Genomic DNA, 13,526 nt, shown 5'->3' on the forward strand with positions numbered 1-13,526 from the left:
CCCATTGGGGACTCCAGGTGGATGAATGAGTGAAGGAATGTCAGATTGGATTACAGGGCCTTTCCAACATTATCAAGATCAGGTGCTCAGTTACAACACAGAGGTAGGTATCTTTCTTCATAGCCTTTGGCCCCTGCTGTGTGGAGACTTTCGAGATAAAGAGGGTGAAACAGGAGGAGAGAGAAGGGCCTCCCCCACCCCACGCCATCCAGACCTTCAATCCACTAGGGGCCACTCCCTTTAAGAAGCTCACACGACTTCTGGGGGGGCCGCAGGCCTCAAGCAGCCAAGCGGCAACCTCTCCCGGACCTGCCAACTCTCGGGGGCGCCCCAAACACACCCATTTGGGGACTTACTTCCGGAGATTTTCCGCTCGCCCTCCCAACACTAGCCTGACCATTTTCAGGGGCCCTCTGTAAACCCGCGGAGGGGGCCACCTCAACCGTAATCTCAGTCGTTCCCGCCCTCAGGTGAGGAGGGGACACCTGACCACCCGCGCCCCTCCACCCCGCGTACACCCCGCCCCCGCGCCTCAGAGCATCGCCATGGCAACCGTCCCCCTCCCCGCGTGACGCCGGCAAGCGGAGCGCCCCTCGGGTCCGGGCAACAAGTCCCCGCTCGGCCCGAGGCCTGCAGCCCTTGCCCGGCCTCGCCGCCCCGCGCCCGGCTCGGCTCCGCCCGGCCGCACTCACTTGATCCTGGAGCCCATGGTCCCGGGGCCTCCTCATGGGCCCGCGGGCCCCGCTCGGCGCTTCGCTGCCCGCCCGCCCGCGGCCGACCGGCCTCCCTCTGGCGCTCTCCCCGCCCCTTCCTCCCTTCCCTCAGGCTGAGGCCCGCCCGCTTGAGGCTCGCTCCCTCGCCGTCGCCGCCGCCTCCCGGGGTTAATGTACTCGCGCCAGCCCAGCGAACGCCATGGTCGCCGGCGCGCGTGCCCGGCGCGCGCCGCCCCCTCCGCCTCTCATACCGCCGCCCTCTCCCGCCCGCGCCGCCGCCGCCGCCGCCCGTGGCTGCTGGGAAGTGTAGTCCGCTCTGGGGGGGGCGGGGCCGCGGGCCGGGAACCTCGCATTGGTCTGCGCGTCTCCCGGGGCTCGTCCCCGCGCACACTCTGGTTTTCCGGTGCAGCCTCCGTGGCTCTGCAGCTCTGCCCTTCTCCAGAAACCTCCTCCTACAGAACCATGAGACTCTGATCCTATCGTGGGGACCCCCGAGGCCACCCAAAAGACCTTCATCCAGGCCTCCCCTGTGGAGTCCTTTCACCCAGTAGCTTTGACGTAGAGATAATGTCCCCCACGCAGGCCTCATGAAACGCCCTTTGAAAACGCCCATACCTTCCAGTAAATTCCTTCCAGACACTCTTTTCCCTCACACCATCCACTTCTCCCAAATGATCCTCGAGGAAGGTCTCTTCCTCTTTTCTTAGACCTTTAAGGAGACTGACTCCACACACCCACCGGAAAACCAACTGTGGACATCACAGGACCCATAAGGTGGCCGAGCTCTGCCCTACCCTTGAGGACCTCTGCTTCTTTTGTCAGTCATTGTGAGGGCTCCAATACTGAAACTTCATGCGACCCTAACAGCCCCTGACAGATTCACTCAAGGCAAATAAAGGTGATTGAGAGCCACATCAGCAACCTGCTAATACCTCTGCTTCTCCTTTGATCCACTTCATCCTGACGAGGCCTAGAAGGATCACAAAGGAAGCAATGAGGATAACTATCATTAGACAACTCTTCAGCTACCGTTTATGAGGGGTCAGTGAATGCTCTCTTGGAACTAGGCCTGGTAGGTGCCAGTCCTCACAATGTTCCTGAGAGTTTGTCCTCTCTACAAACAAAGGTGAAATAACTAGCAGTTGGTGAAGCCAAGATTAACATTCAGGCCAAACAATTTTAGGCACATGTGACAGACAGTCATACTTAAGGATGACACCTTTGGCCACAAGTCAGAAGATACTATAGTCTCCTGGGGTCACTATCTTATTAGGCTTCTCTTTTCTTCACCTTTCTTTTCTTTTTTCTTATTCCCCACCCCCCCAAATTTCTGAAATGCCATTTATCCCTACTGCTGTGTTACCTCATAAGTTCATGGCATGTCTCCTCGCCCTACTCCCATCCCATAGTCGCTACAGAATTTGTCCTAGGCCCCCAGCCAGGCAGGGAGAAAAGAAAGCAAGAATGTAAAAAGTAGAAGAGACTTCTCCTTTTGGAGTTAACTTCTGGATAAAGATAATTTTTGTCTTTCACCTATGCCTTGGGGTGTTGAAGGCAAAGGGTGAATTTTTTTGAATTAAAAAAAAAAAAAGTGAAAATGTTCAAACTGCCATTTTGAATTCAAAGTTTTTTGCACCCAGACACCAACACCAACGTATAAACACCCCCAGGAGCAAAGCTCTGCTAGACAGGCAGGGGCTCTGTGGTGTTTATTCACCTTGTTTCCTATGAACCCACTCCAAGGAACAGTTGTTATCAAGATCTTCCCTGGAATGAGCAGCCAGTTCAAAAGCTCTGAGCCGGAGACTATAAATAAAACAAAGTTACTTGGTGGAGGGCAAAGAGCTGGCTGCTTTTCAAAGGAGGTTGTAGCCATCCTCGCCACAAAAATGTCTGGGTGCCTGCTGGGTGGTGTGTGTGTGTGTGTGTGTGTGTGTTTGGGAGGAAGAGGCAGAAGGTGGGGGTTATGTGTCTGCCCAGGTGGCCTCTGAGACAGCAGGGTGGTCTCGGGAGAGAGCACAGACTGGGATCTAGTCTGTCTTCTAATGCTGGCTGCAGTACTGACTAGCAGAGTGATTTTAAGCAAATGATTAGACAATTGTCTGCTTCCGTTTCCTCCTCTGTAAAATGGGTTCAAAGGATGGTGAGAAGCTCACATCATAAGACAGAGAGAATATAATATAGGTGCTCAGAGTGCAGGCTGTGGAATCAAATTGCCTGTGTTCAAATTTCACCTCTCCCTCTTACTACATATATGACTTTGGGCAAGTTATTCACTCTCTCTTGGCCTGAGGTGGTTTGTCGGTAAAATGGAAATGATGATGATAATAGGCCTATTTTACTGAGTTGACATGGGAATTAAGTAAGTTAATGACATTTTTAAAGTAGTGGCAGGAGGGCTGGGGATGTGGCTCAAGCGGTAGCGTGCTTGCCTGGCATGCGTGCGGCCCAGGTTCGATCCTCAGCACCACATACAAACAAAGATTTTTGTGTCCGCCGAAAACTAAAAAAATAAATAAATAAATATTAAAAATCTCTCTCTCTTAAAAAAAAATTTTAAAAAATAAAGTAGTGGCAGCACACAACAAACACTCAAAAATTGATGGCAACCGGGCTGGAGTTGTGGCTCAGTGGTAAAGGGCTTGCCTAGCACGTGTGAGGTATTGGGTTCGATCCCCAGCACCACATTAAAAAAACCAAATAAACAAAATAAAGGTATTGTGTCCATTGACAACTAAAAAAAACTTTAAAAATTGATGGCAACTATTATATACAAAGCTTTTAGCACAGTTTGACTATTATTATTATTATTATTATTATTATTATTATTTGTTGTTGTTGTTGTTGTTTGCATTGCTAGAAATCAAATCCAGGACCTCTCACTTGCAAGTGCTCTATAATGAACTATACCAGTAACACTGACATTTATTATTAATGGTAATAAGCATAATAAAATATAATTCTGTGCTTGGGATCTAGGACATTTGAGTTCCTAACCCAACTCTATTGTTTCCATTCTGTGTCATTTAAAATTCAATTGAATTATAAAAGATAGAAGACTGAAATAAAAGTGGCCAAACAAAATAGAAGTTCATTTCTCTTTCACATAAGCATTCTAGAGCTGTAATGACAATTCCATAATTATCAGAGACCCAGAATTCGGCATTATTGCTTCCCTATCCTACAAATGCAGCTTCCCCTTCATGATCCAGGATGGCTGCTTGAACTCTATTGCTCTAATCTGCAATCTGAGCAGCAGGAAGAAAAAAGAACATGTCCCACCCCAACCTCTGACCTCGAAGTATACTTCCCAGAAGTTGCTCACACCACTTCCCTGTTCATCCTACTAGTCAGAACTTAGTCATGCAGCCACATTTCACTAGAAAATATGGTCTTTATTCCAGATAATCATGTGCACAGCTGAAGGGAGAGGTGGCATTTCCAGGAAAAAAAAGGAGAGGACAGATATTGCAAGACAGCCAGCTGTCTCAGTCATGCTTGGCTCTGTGACCTAGGGCAGGACACTACATGTCTCTTGGCCTCAGTTTCCCCATAATCAAAGTAAGAGAATCAGACCAGATTGTTTCTCTCCAAAGTCCTTCAAGTTCTAAAATCCCATAATTCAATGACTCATCTTTTTTGTTAGTCCTTTAAACCTACGTAAATCTGATGTCAAACAAATAAAAGGAGACCTCTGTGCCAAGTACATGGTATAATCAATTGTTGGAACTGAAGACTTCTGGTGAAAAGGGGGTTTAGGAATTTGGCCTTTCTTGATTAATGTTAAAATAGACCAAGCTGGGCTGGGGTTGTAGCTCAGTGGTAGAGCTCTTGCCTTGCACGCGTGAGGCCCTGGGTTTGATCCCCAGCACCACATAAAAATAAATAAAAGCAAAGATATTGTGTCCATCTACAATTTTTTAAAAAATTAGTCCAAGAAGATTAAACAGGAAAAAAAAATGTCCCACAGAGCGTATGACACCACCTCATCTGACAGTTTGATGCTCCTTAGTTTCCAAGCTTATCTTCCCATCTGGGTTTCCTACTTAGGATTGAGGGGGCTGTGTTAAAAAGAGAGGACAGCACCCCCAGACAGTTCTGATGCCCCCTAATTATTCAGTATAAAGTGGGAGAACACATGATCTGGGCCAGGATCAGTGATCTGTTGTTCCTAATCCACTAAATTGTCATCATATTCTTTTTTTTTTTTAAGTTGAGGTGTAGTTCCTATGCCATAAAATTCACTACTTTAATGTGTGCATTTCAGTGGTTTTTACTATAGTCTCATCACTGCTACCTAATTCCAAAATAGTTTCATCATGGCAAAGAGAAACCCTGCACCTATTAGCAGTTGCTCACCTTTCCTCCTATCTCCCCAATCCCTGGCAACCATGAACTACTTCCTTTCTCTATGGATTAGCCTTTCCTAGAGACCTCGTATAAGTGAAATCATAAACCTTTACCTCTGACTTCTTTCACTTAGCATGTTTTCAAGGTCTATCTAAGTTGTAGCAAGTATGAGTTCTTTATTCTTTTTTTGTTGCCAAATAATATTCTTTTGGATGGCTAGACCATGTTTTGTGGATCAACATATTGTTGATGGACATTTGGGTTGTTTTCTCTTTGGAGCTATTATGAGTAATTAATGCTGCTGTGAACATTTGTGTACAAATTTTTGTGTGGACATATGTTTTCAATTCTCTTGGGTGTTGTGGTTATATTCTGCAGAAAGAAGCCACAGCTCATTAATAAGGGCACTGCTCCCCTTCCCCAAGAAAGGAGGGGTTGTGCAATTAAATAAGTTTAGGATATGCAGAATCCTAACAAATTAAATAGATTTCTTAACAGTAAAACTTACTGCCTTTTTTTTTTTTTTTTTTGAGACAGGTTCTCACTAAGTTGTCCAGACTAGTCCCAAACAGCTGTGCTTGGGTCTGTGACCTCCTGCTTCAGCTTCCTGGGTATCTGGGATCACAGTCCTGTGTCACCAAGCCTGGCTAACTTACTGCCTTTCATATTTAACAAAGTGCATTGTGGGTCTCCTGCGAGGAGAATACAGATAGGCAGACCCAGGTTGAGTGAACTTAGAGAACATTAAAACTCTCTGAGCCTTAGTTTCTTCTTTAATAAGGAGATGCTAATACCTCCTAAAGATAAAAGGAAATAAAGACTGTAAACATTTGCTATATATTTAGTATTCAGTAAATAGTTATTCCTTCCTCTGTGTCAGGTCCTGTGCTTAGGACTCCTTCTTGTTCCCTGAGGAGGCCCATTTCCTCTCCTGGCCCTGCAGTGTAGCATTCAACAAGCATTTCCCATGGGCTTACTGTGTGTTTGGTGCTGGATGTAATAAGAAGTGTGTGTAAATTAAACAGCACAGAATCTGGCCTGGCACATCCTCTTCAATTTCCCTCTGATGGCTTATGTTGGACACTTTGTAAAAGGACCTCTGTGTTCTTGAACTTGCTCCCTGGCCCCCTGCTTTTCCCCATCTTCAAATCTCTGGCCTCTGCTGCTCATCACCTTGCCATTCCTTCCTGCACATGTTTTCTCCTTTCAAATGAATAGCAGGGCTGAGGATGCAAGTCAGTGGTGGGGCACTTGCCTAGCATTGTACAAAGCCCTGGGTTCCATCCCCAGCACTGCAAAAACAGAAAACAATCAAGTGAATGGTCAACCATTTCAACGACCACCTCAGATTCATGCGCTGTATTCCCAGCTGAATTGAATTTGACCCTTCTTCACCCACTTTGGATAATAACTCTACTTGTCAGGACATTTTGGGAAAAAAAAAAAAAAATATATATATATATATATATGTGTGTGTGTGTGTGTGTGTGTGTGTGTGTGTGTATGTGTGTGTGTGTGTGTACATGCACACATGTACCATATAAAATTATTTTTTCTCATTTATTTGGACTACCCCTTCTCTTAAGCAGGTAGCCATTTTTGTTTTAGTTGTTAGAAAACTTAATTGTTTGAATGCTAAAGTTTTAATCAAGTATTTCTCTCACTTGGCCAATCCAGACACACATCATGAATGATGGCAGTGGACTCAACATCTGAGTAGAGATTGAGATCCCAGCAATCTGACTTCTTGCTCTGGGCAGAGTTTTTACTGATCAGCCAGAGTGGCCATGATATTGAGGGAAAAGATTTTGACCCAGTTTCATGACAGAGTTGTTTTTAATTTGTAAGTGGCTTACTGAGGTTCTCAAGGGAGATCCCGGCTCCTAAAAATAATGATTCAACTCCCTATGAGCTCTGCCTTCTGCTGGAGAAAGTCAAAATTTCTCCAGGTACAGTAGAGGCAACCTCACCTGGTAGCTAGGGATACTGCCTGCCAGACATTGAATCCTGGTCCCATTAGAACAAAGTATCTGCCCTTAATTTAATGTCTTCATGTGGACAGGGCGATACTGCTAATACTTACTTCATAGGATAGTAATGAGGATAAAATAATTATAGCTGTAGATACTAAGGACCCAGAGATAATAAATATGTGATAAATGCATAATTATCACAATTGGTGATGACTGGTTGTATTTTACTCATGTTATCATCAATTTTTTTTCTTTTATTTATTTTATGCTTAATTTTTCATGTTATTTGTTTCTTCAGTCTGTCCTCTATGACCTCCTCTTCTGAGTTAGGAACAATTCATTCCTTTTCAGAGAGGATCACCTCCATGTGGCTGGGGGATCTCATGTGTGGGGTAATCCTACAGTGAGCTCTAAGAGCACAGGCGTGTGCAATCTTGGTTGCTTTGCTCACCTGGATAATTTCTATCGCCTGAGAATATAATCTAAACCCTTAAGCTCAGCATTATTGTCTGCATTGTTCAGCACGTGCATCCAAAAATCAGCACCTTTTGGGGGCCACCAACTTTGTGTCCAGCTTTATTGTTTGGCCTGCACATATCCCCAGATGGACCATTTTAAGGCCAGAATGGCACACATTGCTTCTTTAAAGTAACATCTTTCAGATACTTTGTGACTTTTCAGATATGCATAGCCTTGATGGCCTAGCAGTTTCACAGGCATTCTTAAAATGACCACAAAGATTTGAACCTCTTGATTTTCATGATCATGTAGGGTTTTCTGGGTCAAGTGAATAGTGAACCATTTTCACAAATCCCTGCAGGCAGCTTACAGGAAGAGCTATTTTCAATCTTGACAACACCCCTGAAAGGTCCAGAACTATATACACACTTTCAAAGAGGGAGGTGATTTGTGCGCACGTACACATGCGCACCATCACCCAGCCTAAAGAGGTAAAAGCTGGGGCTTATTACGCTAAGGACTATCTGATTCCCAAGCTGCCTCTTCCAAAACAATTTATACCAAGCTCTCCATATTCCCTCATCCCACCCCCGAGCTAAAAATACCATGAACAGCATCCTCATTAGCTAATATGCATAATTTTTTGTGGTTTTTGAACATAATTGGTTCATTCAAAGGAAAGACTTCCACCTACATGAAAGAAGCTGAGCTGCTCAGTGGAGACACTTCATAACTCAGTGAAGGCGCTGCTCATGGGTGCTCCTCTGCTTCTGAGCTTGTGTCGCTAGCTGGATAGCAGCGTAACAGAACAGAAAAACCCCCTTCATTCACACACACTGGGCACATTGGAGCCAGGGGGACTTTGGGCAAGTCCCTTCCTGTTCCCCTCCAAGCAATAATCTCCTTAGCTGTTAAACCAAGATAGTAGAAGTTTTCTTGCCCTAGAGGGATGTGATGAGGACAAAGTGAAATCATCCACAGGGCCTGACACAGAGGCCCCTCAAAAACAGGTAGTTTCCATGATGTAGGCCCTGCGCAGGAGGGCAGGGTAGCTGGTGGTTAGGTGCATAGGATTTGGAGCCAGACAGATCATGGTTCAAATCCCAGCATGAACCATGCTCACTTCTGTGATAGTTTTTTTTTTTTTTCCTCTCCAGGCCTCAGTTTTCTTGTAGTAAAAAAGAAATAATAGATGTAAAGAGTTCAATAATGAATGGGGGCTGCATTCACAGCAAGCCTCTCCAACTAGATCGTCTCTCTAATAGCAGTTAGAGTCATTGATTTCTGCTTCTAGGGCAAAATGCACATAGACACCATACAGTGCTCATCTGGGGCCAGAGCATGTGTGCTCTGGGCAGCTAAAACCAAGCTGTCTGTCCCAACTTCTCCTGCTGGTTATGTGGCCAATGACAGTTTAATGGACTCTTTACTCTTGAATGTTAAGGTGAACATAACTCATGGCATTCTAATATTGTGGCCCTGTCTTCATGGGGGACAGATTTAGCCATTGCAATTACCCAAACCATTTGTGTTTGTCAGATGCAGCCCTATCCATTTGTATTGGGGGTGGGGTTTATGTTGTCCTGCGTGGTCTGAGGCTAACAAAACAGAATGTGTAGTGTGTAGTCAGTTTATGATGAGAGGATTATAAATGCCCCTAAGGGTTTTTTTTTTTTTTGGTTTTTATTTAGTTTTTTATTAGTTGCTCAAGACAATACAATGATCTTGACATATCAAAAATTTATTCAAATGGTTATGAATTCTCATTTTTCCACTTGTACAGATTGCCCCTAAGTTTTTTATTTCCAAGGATAAGTCAGTTCCTCTTGGTTGAATAGTAGATGCATGCACATGCACGCACGCACACACACACACACACATGCACACACACACACAGTTTTGTTGTTATAGAGAAGCTGGTCAAAGATCTACCTGTACAACTGTTAGAAAACTGCATCACCCTATCACCCTGACCAAAGAGGAAAGAAGTCCAAATTCTCCTCAACCACGTAGTCTGAGGGAGTAAGTGGTGAGTGGCAGCCACAGACACTCCATTAGATAGTGAGGTGCTGAGGAGGGGGGAGGCGGGCAGAGAGGACTCTGCAGGTTAGTGGTGAGACCATGAAGTTGAAGAGTCAGGGTGACCTGGGTTCAAGTTCACCATCCTGACTTTGGGCAAGCCTCTCCCTATTTTAGAGCCTCAGTTTCCCCAGTTCTGACATGCACTACATGGGGCTATGAGAACCCAGCATAAAGCAGACAAAAATTGGGTAGGACATGAGGCACAGTGCCAGACTCAGGGTGATGCTGGGCACAAGGTGGCTCTTGTCCAGGCTAGGCAGGTATGCACAGTCCCAGCTCCCCAGCAGCACGGGAATGCCCCTTCCAGCCACCCAGAGCCTCCCGAATAGGAAACACGTGGAAGTGTGCGGCTCTCCATCTGGCTAATGTTGGCTTGTGTTTCCTGCTGGAGAGCATCACTTTTTTCACCTCACCTGGTTTGTTTACCCAAACAAGCTGCTCATTAACAACATGAATTGCATTTTCTGCAATTCTGTTGACAGCACAAATGTCTGCAGTCAGCTTGGGAGTTTGGTGGGAACTATCATAGGATCCCACCAGGCCCAGCCAGTGCAGTTTCTGGAAAGAAGTCAAAGCCATACTGGGGTCTAGGACAGGAGGTTTGGGGGCCTAGTAGGGGCCTGCTACCAATTCAGCCCAAGATCTCCAGCAGCTGAGTGGAGACAAGTCTCTGGGCCCTTCTGGGAGAGATGATGCACTTTGTTCAAAACCAAGGTAGACAGAAAGGGATTCTCAAGTGTCAAGTCAGGGATGGGGGGACCCAGATATGAGAGGGTGAATAAAACCCCAGACAGTAGTACAGAACTATGGGGGCCCAGGCCACAGCAGAGACATATTGAGAGGCGTCCTTCCTGGGCCCAGCAGGAAAGTGCTGCTGCCTTTAGCACCCCGAGCAACAAGTAGGGGAGAAAAAATAATCACCCTCCCTCTCCTTGGTTTGGCCCCAGAAAGGTTGAGCTAACCTGGTTTGCCAAAGCTCTACTCTCATCTCAGCTACTCAAGAAGAAAGGCAAGATTCTTAGTGTATGTGAATTTTTCCCCGCAGAATGCTTTCTTTTCTGCCATTTCCTCATTCAGTGTTTCCATTGGAGGCTTTCTAATGGCATGGCATTTGGAGATGGGGGTATAAAAGTGAAAAGAGACACAACCCCTGCTCTCATGGCATTTGCAGTCCAGTGGAAGGAATGATTCCAAAAATCACAATGACCACAAAGCATGAAGAGCCAGAGGAGGGAGAAATTCAGGACACTGAGCAAACACAGGAGAGGGGCTCTGACTTCTGGAAGGGACTGTCAATGGAATCATAAGGAAATTGATATGTCTTTCCTTCTCATCCCCAGGTTCATGGCGAGGCATCTGGTATGAAAGAGATTAACAAGAGAAAAGCATACAGACGTGCTATATGTTTATGGGACACACTCCCTCTGTAAGAGAATGGAACACAAACAGGGAAATGTGGGGATATTTTTGCTTTTTGTTTAGACTTTGAGATGGGGTCTCACTATGTTGCCCAGGTTGGTCTAGAACTCCTGGGCTTAGTGGTCTTCCTGCCTCAGCCTCCCGTGTAGCTGGGACAACAGGCACATTGCCACTGTGTGTGGCTAGTAACTATGTATTTTTATGCCTAGGTTTCATGAAGAGTGGACAGTCATGGAGATGTGTGTCTGGAGGACAAAAGAGGACAATCTGATGGTAATAAACTACGGGGAATGTAGCAAGGCCTGTCTGTTCAGTCCCTGCAATTTCTGTGTCCTCAGAGATAAGGATATTCCTTTCTTCTGGGCATAGGGAGGTAATCTCTTGGTTGAGGAACCTGTTACCTGCCTCAGGGTAGGATGACAAGAAGGAAGAAAGAGTGACCTTCCTGCTTCTGCTATTCTCTCAAATGTCAAGGTGCCATATTTTAGGGTAACACATCCTGAACCCCATTAACGTCTTCTAGAAAATCTGAGGTTGAAGCTGATACCCCCAGTGAAGCAGAGTAATGAGCTGCTGTGGTTCAGGGCAAGGTGCCTCTGTGTTTGGTTTCAGATTTCAACAGGACACCAAAGAAAATCTGTGTTTCTCTTCTGTCCAAGGACAATGTTCAAGAACCTGAGAAGCAGATGGCGCCTGCTTTGTTTTTTCAGATAGGCTCCTGGTACCCAGCCACCATCAAGGTGCCTGGCATGTAGTAGAAGTGCAATATGTATACTGCCAATTGGAAAGGAAAAGAACAGGGATTAGGGGTGGGGATTCCTTGTAGGGAACAGCAAAGGCTCAGGGATGGTGCCCATCCCTCTCCTTCCCAGAAAACACTGGGGGCCCAAGGGCCAGGGTATCCTTCCTCTGCTTGCTGCAGCATCAAACATTTCTCACTGTGACTACTGTTCCCACTCCTCTAAGGACTGATTCACTCTGCAGAGCCTCTGGGTTCAACTCAAAGGCAAAAGGGGTAAGGAACTAATAATGGCAGAGACATATTGAGAATTGAGAGCTAAACCTGTGTCAGGCACTGCTCAAAACTCGTTACTTATACTAACTCATTTAATCCTCACACCTCACAAGGAAGACAATTAATCATCTCCCTTGCCCAGATGAGGAAATGGAGGCACTGAAATGTTAAGTGACTATGGATAAAAACACCAAACATGCCTCTACCTTCCGTTGTCCCTCCCTCCTCAACACTTTCTGGTGGTGGATCAGCAACTCTTGACCCATTCTAGGCTGCAGACACTTGTACATGCATTGCTTCATTTAATCTTGACATGGACCACCAGGGGGGAAATGGTTCTTGTGCTGATTTTGCAGAGAAAAAAACAGTGACTCAGAGAGGAGGGACTCATTCTGGGCTTATGCAATGGAGAACTTGAACCCAGAACACTCAATTCCAAAGCCCATGTATTCACCCCAAACTCCCAAGTCAGACAAGATTCTAGAGAAAAAGAGTAAAGAATACATGGCCAAATTCCCAGCTCCTCTTTCCAATCCCCCATTTGCCCATTCTCTGTTTCCTGCAATCCTCTGCCAGGTAATATGCCCAGGTATAGTATGCCCTCAGTGGTAGCATCCTTCTCACAGCTAGGAAATATTCAGGAAATGCAGGAGAAATTGCACTGAGCCTAGATCTCAACCCCTTCACTTGGAAGTAGAGATAAAAATCCATACACTCTAGGATTCTTCAGCAGATTGAATGATATCTGTGTAATACTGGGCACATGGAGGCCCCTCAAAAGTCCCCTGCAAGCCAGGCATGGTGGCATAATCCTATAATCCCAATGACTCAGGAGGCTGAGACAGAAGGATCATAAGTTGGAGGCCAGCCTCAGCAATTCAGCAAGACCATATCTCTAAATACAAAAATAAAAGGGACTGGGGATGGGTACCAAAAAGAAAATGAAAAAAGAAATCTTTATCTGCCCCTTTCTCCCACCTCACTCTTCCCAGTCAGGCCTTCTTGGTTTGTGTGAGTCCCTCTGATTCCCATGTGTGCCTGTTCCCATCTGCAGCCAAGGAGGGATGTCCCTAGAGGGTAGAAACATTGCCTTGTACTCTAGCTTCCTCTGGGTATTGTGGGGTGCTGTGTACACCTATGGCCCCATACAAATAATCACTAATGATCAAGGACCTAGGAATTAGACCAGAGACCCTACACCTAATAGAAGAAAAAGCAGGCCCAAATCTTCATCATGTCAGATTAAGCCCTGATTTCCTTATCAAGACCCTTAAAGTACAAGAAATAAAATCAAGAATCAATAAATGGGATGGATTCAAACTAAAAAGCTTCTTCTTAGCAAAAAAAACAATCAATGAGGTGAACATAGAACTTACATTTTGGGAGCAAATTTTTGCCACACACATGTCAGATAAAGCATTAATCTCCAGGATACATAAAGAACTCAAAAAAATTAACACAAAAAAACCCAAACAACCCAATCAATAAATGGGCTAAGGAACTGAGCAGACACTT

At 45.5% G+C, this 13,526-nt stretch overlaps 1 protein-coding gene and 1 pseudogene across 1 annotated transcript in view; both read right to left on the bottom strand.

Annotated features, from left to right (window-relative positions):
• Dennd1a (DENN domain containing 1A) overlaps nt 1-821 on the bottom strand; it is a 512,715-nt gene extending 511,894 nt beyond the window's left edge. Inside the window, exon 1 of the mRNA XM_046451690.2 lies at nt 693-821. Coding sequence (XP_046307646.1) covers nt 693-709 — 17 coding nt within the window. The 5' untranslated portion in view covers nt 710-821. The remainder of the gene's footprint in view (nt 1-692) is intronic.
• Nucleotides 822-7,313: 6,492 nt separating this feature from the next.
• On the bottom strand, nt 7,314-7,838 carry LOC124097459 (large ribosomal subunit protein uL22-like; annotated as a pseudogene).
• Nucleotides 7,839-13,526: the final 5,688 nt, after the last annotated feature.

Source organism: Marmota monax, unplaced genomic scaffold, assembly GCF_021218885.2.
Source record: "Marmota monax isolate L192 unplaced genomic scaffold, Marmota_monax_Labrador192_F-V1.1 WCK01_AAM20220418_F8-fsc00020, whole genome shotgun sequence".
Lineage (NCBI taxonomy): Eukaryota > Metazoa > Chordata > Mammalia > Rodentia > Sciuridae > Marmota > Marmota monax.